This window comes from Schistocerca americana, chromosome 1, assembly GCF_021461395.2.
Source record: "Schistocerca americana isolate TAMUIC-IGC-003095 chromosome 1, iqSchAmer2.1, whole genome shotgun sequence".
NCBI classification, from domain to species: Eukaryota; Metazoa; Arthropoda; class Insecta; order Orthoptera; family Acrididae; genus Schistocerca; species Schistocerca americana.
Genome location: NC_060119.1, coordinates 509,115,013 through 509,127,853, shown reverse-complemented (window position 1 = coordinate 509,127,853; position 12,841 = coordinate 509,115,013). Strand labels below are relative to the sequence as shown.

At 41.4% G+C, this 12,841-nt stretch overlaps 1 protein-coding gene across 3 annotated transcripts in view; it reads left to right on the top strand.

Moving 5' to 3' along the window:
• LOC124604846 (intraflagellar transport protein 122 homolog) overlaps positions 1-12,841 on the top strand; it is a 239,008-nt gene that overhangs the window by 183,215 nt on the left and 42,952 nt on the right. For all 3 annotated transcript variants that reach the window (XR_006978594.1, XM_047136514.1, XM_047136515.1), the window contains exon 23: positions 5,863-6,027. Coding sequence is in view for 2 of the 3 variants with exons in the window: in XM_047136514.1 (XP_046992470.1) it covers positions 5,863-6,027 (165 nt within the window). In the remaining variant the exon portion in view is untranslated. The remainder of the gene's footprint in view (positions 1-5,862; positions 6,028-12,841) is intronic.

The window sequence follows — 12,841 nt, the reverse complement described above, 5'->3', positions numbered from 1 at the left end:
ATGCATATTGGTTTGAATGTAGAGGATCCCTAGTTAGCCTCCTCTTCCCATGCACATTAACCAGTGTTTCCAGTGTTTTAAGAATGGAAGACAGACTGATTGGTATCATATTCTTGGCCTTGGTAGGATCAGTTCTCCCTGGCTTTGGAATAAAGACAACCTTCACTGCCCTCCAGGCATTGATAATGATTCCTGCTGCTAGGCTAACCCTGAATAACCTGCATAGGACTCTTATAAGATTGTCTCCTGCTTGCAGGAGAGGTGGAAAGATTCCATCTGGTCCAGGTGACTAGAACTGTTGGAATGTTCCCACCGCCTATTGGATTTTACTGAAGTCGACACACTCCTTGGCCAACTCCTAGTCCTCTCTTCGAATGCCTGAGAACCATTGTCTCTCAGGGATCGCATTCTGCTCTTTGTTATCTACCAGAGCATATTGACGGAAGTGAGTTTTGAGGAGCAATTCCAGTGTCTCATATGCTGTCTTTGTATATTCCCCATCCTCCTTCCTTAACATACCTCCTGGGTTATTTGGTACACTATTGAGGATTTTGTGAAGTCTGACTTGAGCAGCCGTGCCCTCCACTTCCTCACAGAATTCCTTCCAGGATGCCTCCTTTGCTTGTCTAATTGCAAGGTTGTAGTTGACAAGGGCCTCATAATATTTTGCCCATTGTCCTTTACGTCTCGCAAGGTTAAACTGTCTTCATACCTGTCTTCTTTGTGTTTCCAAGTTGTTCCACCAAGGCACACTCCTATTTGTGCACTTCTTGGTGATTGAGCAGTTGTCCTGGTATGAGGTCACTTTGGCCGAGGTTACAGCCTCCACTACTTCCTCAAACTCTTCTGGTTTCCTTATCGATGTTTTATTTTCCAGTAAGCTTAAGTCAAGGTCCCTCCTATCTCGCAGTCTGTTTTCCTGGGATTCCTATAGGCCGTGGTCTGTCTGATTCCTATTTCAACCTTGAATTTAATATACGCATGGTCCAATGAGGATGGCTCTAACGTCACATGCCATTGTTTGACATAGCTGCAAATCATCATGGAACCAAAGGTTATGTCAATTACTTCTTTCCTTCTGCTGTACCTGAATGTAGGTTCATCAAACCTATTCAGGACCTCCAGGTTGTTAGACAAAAGAAATTCAAGAAAGTACTCACCTCTGTTGTTGGTGTCCTTGCTGCCCCACACTAAGTTGTGGGCATTGGCATCACATCCAACGAACAGATGGTTGCCTTGCCAATGGCAAGCTTCCATCAGTCTCTTCACCTCCAAAGAAGGAGGAGAGTAGTCTTCATAAGGAAAGTGTGCTGAGGCCAAAACAATTTCCCTCGTGATACCCTCCTCACGTTGCTGCATCCTGATGGTCATCAAGTCCCTGGAACAGAAATCCATCATTGGCATGAAAGAAATTCCATTTCTCACATAATTGAATGTTCTGGAGTTTCTTAGATTTCTAGCATAAATCAGCATTACCTCCAGTACCACCTAGGCCTGATACACCTCTTTTGTATAAGTAGGGCTCTTGTACCAGGGCCACATCCACTTCCTGTCTTCCCAGGCGACAGCTCAGGGCAGCAGTGGCCCATTAGTCTGTGGCCTATTAGTCTGCAGCATTTCAAGTTTCCATCTTGCTGCCGTCATTGCTTTTGAGGTCTTTGATTACCCTGATGGCAATCTGCAATAACCCTAAAAACAATTTCAGGTCTTGCTCTCACATTGCCTTCAGGGACTTCTCTCTGACCACCACAGGGTTCGTCCTTCCAGTACAGCCTTCTGTTTGATTACTCTCCAATCCTCTGTTGAGACTTTTGGGTCACGGACCTCTATTTTCTCGAACAGAGTCTTTGGAGAGACATCCTTAAGGATCTTTGGTACCCATATTGATGTTTTTGCGGTCTTAAGAAGCTCATCTGTCGTCTTGACCAGCAGCTTCACATCCTCCCATGGGGTTATCGTGGGCACCTTATCCTTGAGCCATTCCACTGTATGCACCCCCTCACAGACAAAAATGAGGGCACCATAAGCTAGATAGACCCACCTGAATTTGGGTCCTGGACGAGCGTCTCCCCCATTTTTTCAAAGAGGGCCATCTGCACGAGCCCCTCCTGCTACAAGGTGATGCTTACCGGTGGATAGCCTTCTTGGATAACTGCCACCCTAAAAACCGAGACTGCAGTACTATAGGTCTGTTTCTTGCCTCGGCTTTTCTGGACTTGCTTATCCTGAATGGAGGGATTCTTAGATTCCTCCCTTATCCTCTTGTTACCCGTCTTTGACGTTGAGGAGGTATGTGTTTCCTCTTCAACCTGAGCACTTTTAATTCCCTCCACTTTTGTCGTCCTTTTTGTTTCTGTTCCCTGAGAAGTTTCCTCCTCTGGGCCCCAGACAAGGCTTTAATCTTCATCTGGTTCAACCTCTCATTTACAGTTCCCACTTCTTGCTCAGGTCTAGACCCTGATTCAGTAGTGGGAGTGCATTCCATTGGTCCTGACCCTGATATTTGGTGTCTGAGGTCTCAGTTTGCCCCTCAGTTTGTTTTAAATTATTTTCATCAGTTGTGTCCGTCTCGGTCCCACGAGATTTGGGGATCTACATGGTCCACACCACGGAAATTACGCATGGTGTAAGGCTACTTACTCAGGGAGGTCACCAGGTATTCCTGAGGTTCCATTTGCGACACATCTTCCCATGTGCCATGCACCCCTCAGCACAGGGGAAGGGAATTGGGTAAGAACTAGGAGTGGATAAGAAAGACAGGTTGTTGTGGAACACTCTTAGTCTGATCCATCAGCTAAGGACTCTCTGGCAGTAGGTCCTCTACTTATAGCCCACAGCTTCACGCGGATACACAAGCCTCTCTACCCACATGGACAGTGCTTCATCAAGGTGGTGTTCCCCTGGAGAGGAAATCCAGGATAGAATGTAATGAAAAAAAGGAAAGTTGCTACTCGCCATTATAGTGGAGATGCTGTCTCTAATAAAGCTTTTGGGCAGTAAGGCCTTCATCAAAAATAGATGACAGACAACACACACAAACGTAACTCACACACGTGGCTGCAGTCTCAGGCAACTGAAACCGCACTATGACTGAAACCAAACTGTGGTTTCAGTTGCCTGAGACTGCAGTCATGTATGTGAGTTGCATTTGCATGAGTGTGTGTGTGTGTGTGTGTGTGTGTGTGAGAGAGAGAGAGAGAGAGAGAGAGAGAGAGAGATAGAGATCTATTTTTGACAAAGGCCTTACTGCCCAAAATCTTTATTTGTGACAGTCTTTCTATTGTGCATATCTTCAACTCAGCATCTCCGCTATATGAACAACTTGTCTGTTGCATGGATTGCTCACCATGGTCTCATTTCATCAACATGCTGTCTGTGGTTCATGAATAGCTGACGACATATCTGGATTTCCATGATGGGCCAAAACCACAGACTTTTTCTGCGGGTGTCTTTAATGGATTGGGCATGCCAATCTAAAGCCATTCGGTTCCCAGCAATGTGCAGGCTCTGTCTGTCAAATCTAGTCTCACTGATCTGTCCGCAGGCTGGGTCTGTTTGTGTGTGGTGTAATGCAGTGGATTTTCATGGTTTATCCATGGATCCAGGACTGCGGTGCTCCTCAACATGCCAGAGGCCATGCGTAATGGATCTCAGGAATTGTGACTGTCTCACTGCAAGAACATTGTGCAGTTTGGCATTTTATAGACATTTTATGTGTTCTAGTACATTTTGCACTTCAAAAGTATTTTATACATTAGAAAGTATGGACAGTAAGGAGAAGAAAATTGTGTAAGTCACTGGTGGTTTGCAAGCTATGTATTCGTATATTTCTGGAAAGAAAAATTACACAATACCCATAAAATAATAGATGTAACACAGTGAGTAATAACCGACAATAACGAACATAGTAGAACCAACATTTTATTGGTGGTCATCTACAGTGTTGGTTTACACTATTCTTGCCTGCCTTATACACTTCTTTCAAGAGACTTTTTTCTGAGTTTATTTCTGAAATCAATGAAGGTATTTTTAATCTGTCTTGCGACTCTGAGGAATTGCCTATTTTTGCCACCAGATGTGTTTCATTTTATTGGAAAGAAATAATTTCACTGGTCTTAATGAAACACACATATCATTTGGCTTGCTTTCTCTATCTAAAAAAAGATGTTGATGTTAGTACTTAAGATTTTTGCTCACATCAGGAAATACCATCTACTTGCAAGTTGCCCTTCAATATATCCTCTCTTCCCGTTACCCACCAGGCCTCAACCCCCGCTAATTTCAAGTTGCCGCCACTCACACCTCACCTGTCATTCAACAACATCTTTGCCTCTGTACTTCCGCCTCAACTGACATCTCTGCCCAAACTCTTTGCGTTTACATATGTCTGCTTGTGTCTGTATATGTGCGGATGGATATGTGTGTGTGTGCAAGTGTATACCTGTCCCTTTTTCCCCCTAAGGTAAGTCTTTCCGCTCCTGGGATTGGAATGACTCCTTACCCTCTCCCTTAAAGCCCACACCCTTTCGGCTTTCCCTCTCCTTCCCTCTTTCCTGATGAAGCAACCGTGGGTTGCGAAAGCTTGAATTTTGTGTGTGTGTTTGTTAGTGTCTCTTTCAACATACCAACGCTTTAGTTTGGTAAGTTACATCACCTCTGTTTTTAGACATATTTTTCCCATGTGGAATGTTATCCTTGTTTGCACTATTGTTTCTTGTGCTGTAGCTGCAAAGAGGGATTGTCAATTTATGTCTTAACTTACCCTTGAGATCTCAAAATTTTTCAGGGAAAAATGCTAGAACTTGTCTGGAAACCAGGGAAATATCAGGGAATTTCACTTGGAGAAACTTGTGGCAAACCTGATTTATATGTCTGTGAGACAAGAGTGTCAGTTCCTTCATGGGAAAATGTCCATGATTGTACCTACACCTGTTCATATGAAGCAAATCGACGGACATGAATGTCTATCTTCACGGCTCCACAATTATGGAAATTGCGTGGGGAGAGATCAGGACTGTGTGGAGGATGTGTAAGGGTTTCACAGCAAAACTTCTGCAGTGTACTGGAGACAACCATAGCTTGATTAAAAGTAAACACCCAACCTGTAGTTAACACATTGAACAGTCAACAGACACACAAAAAAAAGTTAAAAATAGTGCTCAGCTTCCAGGGGGTCTCTTTTTTTATGAGCCCACTAATACAGGGGGAAAACACATACACAATGTTGTATTGTCCCAAATGACTATATTGGTCCAGCACTTCAATGACAAGACACAACTGTCTGGGACAATGTAGCTGCCTGTGTGTGTGTGTGTGTGTGTTTTCACCATTAGGTTCTTTCTCCAGTTTCGTTCATGCGCCTCTAGACCAGTCAATACCTTTACTCCATCCTGCTTGCACTACACGATCCCAGCACCGTTATGTCACAAGTCAAACTGTGCCTACAGAGTTAACAATGTAATTGCTATAATATATAGCATCTTAAAGGAGAACATCATCAGTTTGTTCAGGCTTTCTAATATTGTTGTTTTATCCATCTCTTTATTGAACATGAGAGTAATGTTTTGTAAAGAGTGTACAGTTTTGAATTGCTGTCAGTGTCTGTATTTGAAACATGTTAAAAAGTGACATTTAATGTGAAAATTCAAGCACTTCTCTGTAAACAGTTTTGTAAGTTCTTAATGTTGGATGAGCAATATCTTAATGCATCATAGAAGTGTCTGCAATTAATGTCAATGGAGATTTTTTTCATCTTCATGGCAGATAAAGATCAGCGTAAATGTCAACATAATTCCCGTTTATCTTATATCAAAAAATTGCCTACGTGACACAACCTATCATAGAATATATATTTTTTTCCAGACTGAAACTGGTGAGTTTGTGCCTGTGCTTGTTAGCAGAGCTGTCCTAAAAACTATGGATCCAGGAAGTGTACTCATCTGCAAACGGCCAAAACCCTTGAGGTTCCAGTTCTACCGAAACTTACTCCCAGATCTGCAGATAACACAGTGCCCATCATGCAATAAGGTAGGTAATATGAACATTTCGAACACAAAAATTGCATGTTCAATTTTATTTAATACTTTCTTACAGAGATTGAATTTATCTTCTACTATTACCACATGACGGAATGTGATCATTATGTTTCATTAAATAACAAAAATTATCAGTACCACAGAAATTACTTGTGGGGTGTGCTACTTGAATTGGGTGCAAATTATTTGACAGATGAGTACAGTTAGTATAATTATTTATATATTTCATGGACTTTGTAATGACTCCATGCTGCCCATTTACTTCATACGCAACAGAAAGAAATATTTAGTTAAATACCAGATATATTGTAACCGTATGAATCTAGTGCACCATATAATGTAATCTCCACCCCAGTTTTAAAAATTAAACTCATAAAAAGAGAGTTTGTTGACACATCACTGGTAGGCTAAATTTATTTTACACAAGAGGGGATGTACACATGAACAATCAAAACTACTACTACTTTTAAGCTACCCATTGTTAAGTGACACAGTCATTGTTAAAAGAGAATCCCTAACGTGATTACCTACATAACATGCAAAACTAACATACCATAAATTACAGGCATTACTCATCATTATTCACTAATATTATCATACTTGTATCCTCTGAGGAGTCTACATCGGAAGCAGATTTATTTCCCCTTTTCCCATCACCCTGGTGTCATTCCAGAGCACATAGTCTTCACTGTTGTCCAGAGTATTTGAAATACAGAATTTCTTGAATGATTTTATGACCATTGGTGCTTCAGTGCTTTTCCAGGCAGTCGAAGCCCAGTGTGTAGTAATGTGAGGTGTAGCACACTTAATTTTTCCTGTCAGAGTCAGTTCACAGTTTGGCTCACAAAATTATTTTTCTTATGGTTCATGAATGTAACCTTTGAAATGTTTATTTATACTAATGTCCAGGGGTTGTAACAGAGAAGTCATTCTTCCAAGAACAATAACCAGATCACCGGCAAGATCTTCTTTTTTACGGCATCAGTGAGATGACTATGAAATGCGTCAAGACAAAGCATTGATGGTAGTTTGGAAAGCCCACAAGGACAGAGGTCCCATACGTTTCAGAGCCAGCCAATTGTTAAGGTTTCAGTCGTCCATCCCTTCCCTTGACTTCGAATAATTGCATCATCAGAGAACAACTTTTCATTTTAGGGGTTTGAGGCTTGTCTTTCACTTTCAGATTAAAGAAGGGGGTAGTTTGGGTCCATCTGCTGTGATTGCCAGCTTGACAGTTATGCACTGTTTTTCACACCCTAATGTGTTCGTGGTAACTTCTTTTATTCCCTTCTCATCAATCATGTAACTACATGGTATGTCGAACCAAATTGGCATGTCATCAGTGTTGCCTATTTTGCCCATTGAAAAATTCTTCTCTTTCCAAAATGTGATAACATAGCACTGAAATCGTTTGAAGTTTTTTCTCAAAAGTTTATGGAAGGTTTTGGCATACTGTTATAATGGGGTCGTAGAAGTAAGCCTGCCCATTACATAAAGCGATCAACGCATCCATGGCTAGCCTTAAACTATTGCCTCCATGTATTAAGAACTGTAGCCACCTATTTTGCTTTGTTTCTTATTGTGTCACTAATCACATGTTGTCCATTCTTCCTCTTTTCGTGGATGAATTCTAAAACTTTTGCTTCAGCATCAGAATGTTTTACCATATTTTTCACTGTAAAGAATTATATTATGCTTGAAAGTAGTATCATACTGTTCTTCTCTGCTTGCCTTTCATTTCATGGCTACCTATTCGAAACACGCCATGCAGTAATAGGCCAACACTAATATAACAAAGTTCAGAATTACAACAATGCATTGTGACATAAGGAACAATTCCTAAATTTCAATGATGCAGTGACAGTGTTTAACTATTTAATCAGCTGTCTACGAGGAGATCCTGATTATTCTTTCACTGTGCCGTATTGTACCATGCATTCTTTATACCATGAATTCATTCATTGTGTTCTGTAAACCACATCAAGAAGGAGAACCTTTGGGAATGTGAAACAAGTCAAGATATACATTAACAAAAGTCACACAAACCATAGAAACCCCATCTGTATACCGTACTGACAATAAACCATCACTAATATAATTGCATAGGCTTCCCCGGCCAGAGTCAGTCGACATAAAAGTTTTCTGGGTTTGGTACCGCGTCATAATATAAAAACTACTGCTGCTGGAGAAAAAACCAATGTTTTGGCCATATTATGACACAGTACCAAACCCTATTAGACCCAGAAGAAGGCTGCTGCAATCGTGCCCGAAACATTGGTTTTTTCTCCAGCAGCAGTAGTTTTTATATTATGACGTGGTACCAAACCCTGAAAACTTTTATGTCGTAAACCGTCACTACATAACCTCACACTATTTATGATTGCGATAACTAAATTTTGTCAAGTATGAGTGCTATTAAATAAAGAATTATCATAATTTTTTATGGTCATAATTTCTTACGGCAGAATTTAGTCGTGTGGTATTTTGTTAACGTGTAACAAACACCCAGTACTAATTCTGTTGGTGGTACTGCTGGTTCCCAGTGACATGGTAACTGGAGGTGACATGTGATGAACAATATGCGGCTTTGATATTCTGCTTTCATCTCTGCAGATATTCAGCTGTAACCTATGAAGTGTTACAAAAGGCCTATGGAGAGTTTGTTGTTCCATATAGCAACCCTTGAAGATGGTTTAATTTACAGTATATTGACAAGTTTCACTTATGGACCGTCTGACAGCAACTGAATAAAACACAATTTTAGTGCCATATGCGTTTCGCCTTTATTTTCTGCAAGGCATCATCAGTGGCCTGGAATATGTACATATGTTAGCTATTTTATTTACATTTTTGTCACTGTGCCTATAGGTTATAAACAGTTCTGGTGGTTGGTATTTCCTATTAAGTAGTAATGTTTTGAACTGTACTTACAGGTTGCGTAGACAGTTTCTTACATATTACGCTCCTGTTGCATTTTTGGTGTTGTTCTCCTTCCTATGAGCGCCAATTTGCTGTTTTTTCCACATTCCACTGCACTATGCACTGAACACTTGTTTTAATGCAATGTTTTGGTTTCTGTTGCCGACTGTCAAATATTTTTGCCAAAGATCGAATATTACTGCCAAACTTATGAGTGTAACTATTGAAGTATCTGTGGTCTGTTCGTGTATGCATTTGAGTGTGCGTTTGTGCGTGCGTGTGTGTGTGTGTGTGTGTGTGTGTGTGTGTGTTTTGGTGTGGTATTAATTTAATTTAATTTTATTGTATTTATTTATTTATTTTTGTTTTTGTCCTGTGTATGTGTGTGTGTGTGTTTTGGTGTGATATGTATTTTTTTGTGCTGTATGTGTGTGTGTCTGTCTGTATTTTGGTGTTATATATATATATATATATTTTTATGTTATCATTTCCTTTACTAAGTGTAGTAGGGAGCCTGTGCTGATGTGTGTTTGTTCATTTATCACATGTTTGTTTTCTGCTATGGCTTTCTGGATGTGGAAGTTTTCTTGCATTTGTATAAGATGTTTGTCATGGTTGCTTATTCTCATTGTTTTCATTTCTTGTTCCATGTTTGTAGGATGATGGTTGTAGTGTTTTAAATGCTCTGCAAATGTGGAATGGTTTGTTTCATACTTCCAACATCTGGTATGTTCTTTGTATCTTGTTTCAAAATTCCTGCATGTCATGCCTATGTATACTGCATCACAACTTTGACATTCAAGTTTATATATTCCTGATTGTTGGAATTTGTCCCTCTTGGTAGCTGGCTGGCTTAGGTGTGATTGAAGGGTTTGCCCAGGCTTATATGCTATTTTGAAGCCCTGTCTCTTTAGGATGTTTGCAACTCTGTGTGTTAGTTTATGTGTGTAGGTCATGGTGTACCATCTGGTTCTTTTCTGTGTGGTGTTGTCATTGTGTGTGTTTGTTGAGTGTGTTTGTAAGTTTTCAGCTTGTGAGTTCTTTTGTATTGTGGAAATGTTGTGTTTGTTTTTTATTTGTGTTTTTATTTTTTGATTGAGCCTGTGTACCACATGTGTGTCATACCCGTTGTTCCTAGCTATTTGTATGATTGTGTTCATTTCTTGTTCATAGTTTCTCTTGCTGAGTGGGATTCTGTTTAATCTATGTAACATGTGTCTTAGTGCTGCAAGTTTCTGGCTTTGGGGGTGGTTGGATGTGGAATGTATTATTGTGTCCGTGGCTGTTGGTTTTCTAAAGATGTTAAATGTATGTTTTCCATTTTCTTTTTTAATTGTAATGTCAAGAAAATTTATTTGATTTTCTTTTTCTTTTTCAAGTGTGAATTTTATGTTCTTGTGAGCTTTGTTTATTTCTGAATGGAGTTCATCTATTTTTTCACTTGGCTCGTCTACCAGACAAATAATGTCATCCACGTATCTGTACCAATATATGATTTTGAAACTTTCATTTGTGGTTATCTTATCAAATATCTGATTTTCAAGGTGACTGATGAAAATGTTTGCTAGTGTTCCTGATATTGGGGATCCCATGGGCAGTCCATCAGTTTGTAGATAATATTCTTCCTCAAGCTGAAAGTAGTTTTGTTCAATTGTCAGTCTGAGCATATCTGTTATTTCTTTTATTGCGTCTGTGGTGAGGTTGCTGTGGGATGAGAGATTTTGTTCTATGATTTCTGTTGTTTCTGTGATAGGGATGGAGGTATACATATTTTCTATATCGAATGAAATCAGTGATGCTGTGTGTGGTATCTGTATGTTCTGTATGTTTTATATTAGGTTTCAAATACTAACAAAGAGATAGAGGGGCTGGCCAGTACTTACCTCAGCTCAGTACAGCCGATAGATACACATAAAACAGAACTGAAAATTTACATTCCTAGCTTTCGGAACTTTTTTCCTTCATCAGGGAGGAGAGAGGGGAAAAAAGGGAAGAAGGGAAAGTGGATTCAGTTACTCACAACCCAGGTTATGAAGCAACAGGGAAAGGTAAACAGGGAGGGTAGCAAGGATGGAGGCATGGTTGTCAGAGGGAAGCCAAAGATATTCTACTGTAAGTACTGTGCCAGCTTCAAACCAAAGAGGATGCATACAGAAGTAAAGAGGTATATAGTATAAAGATAAACACAACTATGTAGGATGAAAAGATGCGTGAATGGCTAAAGAGGAAAGGGAAAGAGGAGAAGACTGAAGAGTGAATGGGAGTGAGGTGGTTTAACGTAGGTTCAGTCCAGGGGGATGGCGGGATGAAAGGATGTGTTGGAGTGCAAGTTCCCATCTCCGCAGTTCAGAGGGACTGGTGTTGGGTGGGAGAAGCCAAATGGCACATACGGTGTAGCAGGTTCCTAGGTCCCTAGAATTATGCTGGAGGGCATGCTCCGCTACTGGGTATTGGGCATCTCCTAGGCGGACAGTTCGTCTGTGTCCGTTCATGCGCTCAGCCAGTTTGGTTGTTGTCATGCCGATGTAAAAGGCTGTGCAGTGCAGGCATGTCAGTTGATAAATGACATGTGTGGTTTCACACGTAGCCCTGCCTTGAATTGTGTATGTTTTACCAGTAGCGGGGCTGGAGTAGGTGGTTGTGGGGGGATGCATGGGGCAGGTTTTGCAGCGGGGTCGGTTACAGGGGTAGGAACCGCTGGGTAGAGAAGGTAGTCTGGGAATATTGTAGGGTTTAACAAGGATGTTACGGAGGTTAGGGGGGCGACGAAAGGCAACTCTGGGTGGTGTGGGGAGAATTTTGTCAAGGGATGATCTCATTTCAGGGGTTGACTTGAGAAAGTCATATCCCTGGCGGAGTAATTTGTTGATGTTTTCGAGGCCAGGATAATATTGGGTGACAAGGGGGATGCTTCTGTGTGGTCTGGGGGTAGGAACATTGTTGTTGGACGGGGAGGAATGTATTGCTCGGGATATCTGTTTGTGGACAAGGTCTGCAGGATAGTTGCGGGAGAGGAAAGCACTGGTCAGGTTATTGGTGTAGTTGTTGAGGGATTTGTCACTGGAGCAGATACGTTTGCCACGAATACCTAGGCTGTAGGGAAGGGAGCGTTTGATGTGGAAAGGATGGCAGCTATCAAAGTGAAGGTACTGTTGTTTGTTTGTGGGTTTGATATGGACAGAGGTGTGGATGTGAGCTTCAACAAGATGAAGGTCAACATCCAGGAAGGTGGCTTGGGTTTTGGAGAAGGACCAGGTGAAATTCAGATTCGAAAAGGAGTTGAGGTTATGGAGGAAATTAAGGAGTGTTTCTTCACCATGAGTCCAGACCACAAAGATGTCATCTATAAACCTATACCAGGCCAGGGGAAGCAGCTGTTGGGTCTTCAGGAAAGCCTCCTCCATGCGGCCCATGAAGAGGTTGGCATAGGAGGGAGCCATCCTGGTTCCCATGGCCGTTCCCCTGATTTGTTTGTAGGTCTGGCCTTCAAAAGTGAAGTAATTATGGGTGAGGATGAAGTTGGTAAGTGTGATAAGGAACGAGGTTTTTGGAAGATCTTCGGGTGGGCGTTGGGAGAGGTAGTGCTCAAGGGCAGAGAGACCATGGGTATGTGGGATGTTTGTGTAAAGGGATGTAGCATCTATGGTCACAAGAAAGGTTTCAGGTGGGAGAGGAGTGGGAATGGATTTGAGGCGTTCTAGGAAGTGGTTTGTGTCTTTGATGTAGGATGGGAGTCTGCGGGTGATAGGTTGTAGGTGCTGATCTACCAGAGCTGAGATACGTTCGGTTGGGGATTTGAAGCCTGCTACAATGGGACGGCCAGGATGGTTCTCTTTGTGGATTTTGGGTAATAGGTAGAAGGTAGGGGTACGTGGCTCAGGTGGAGT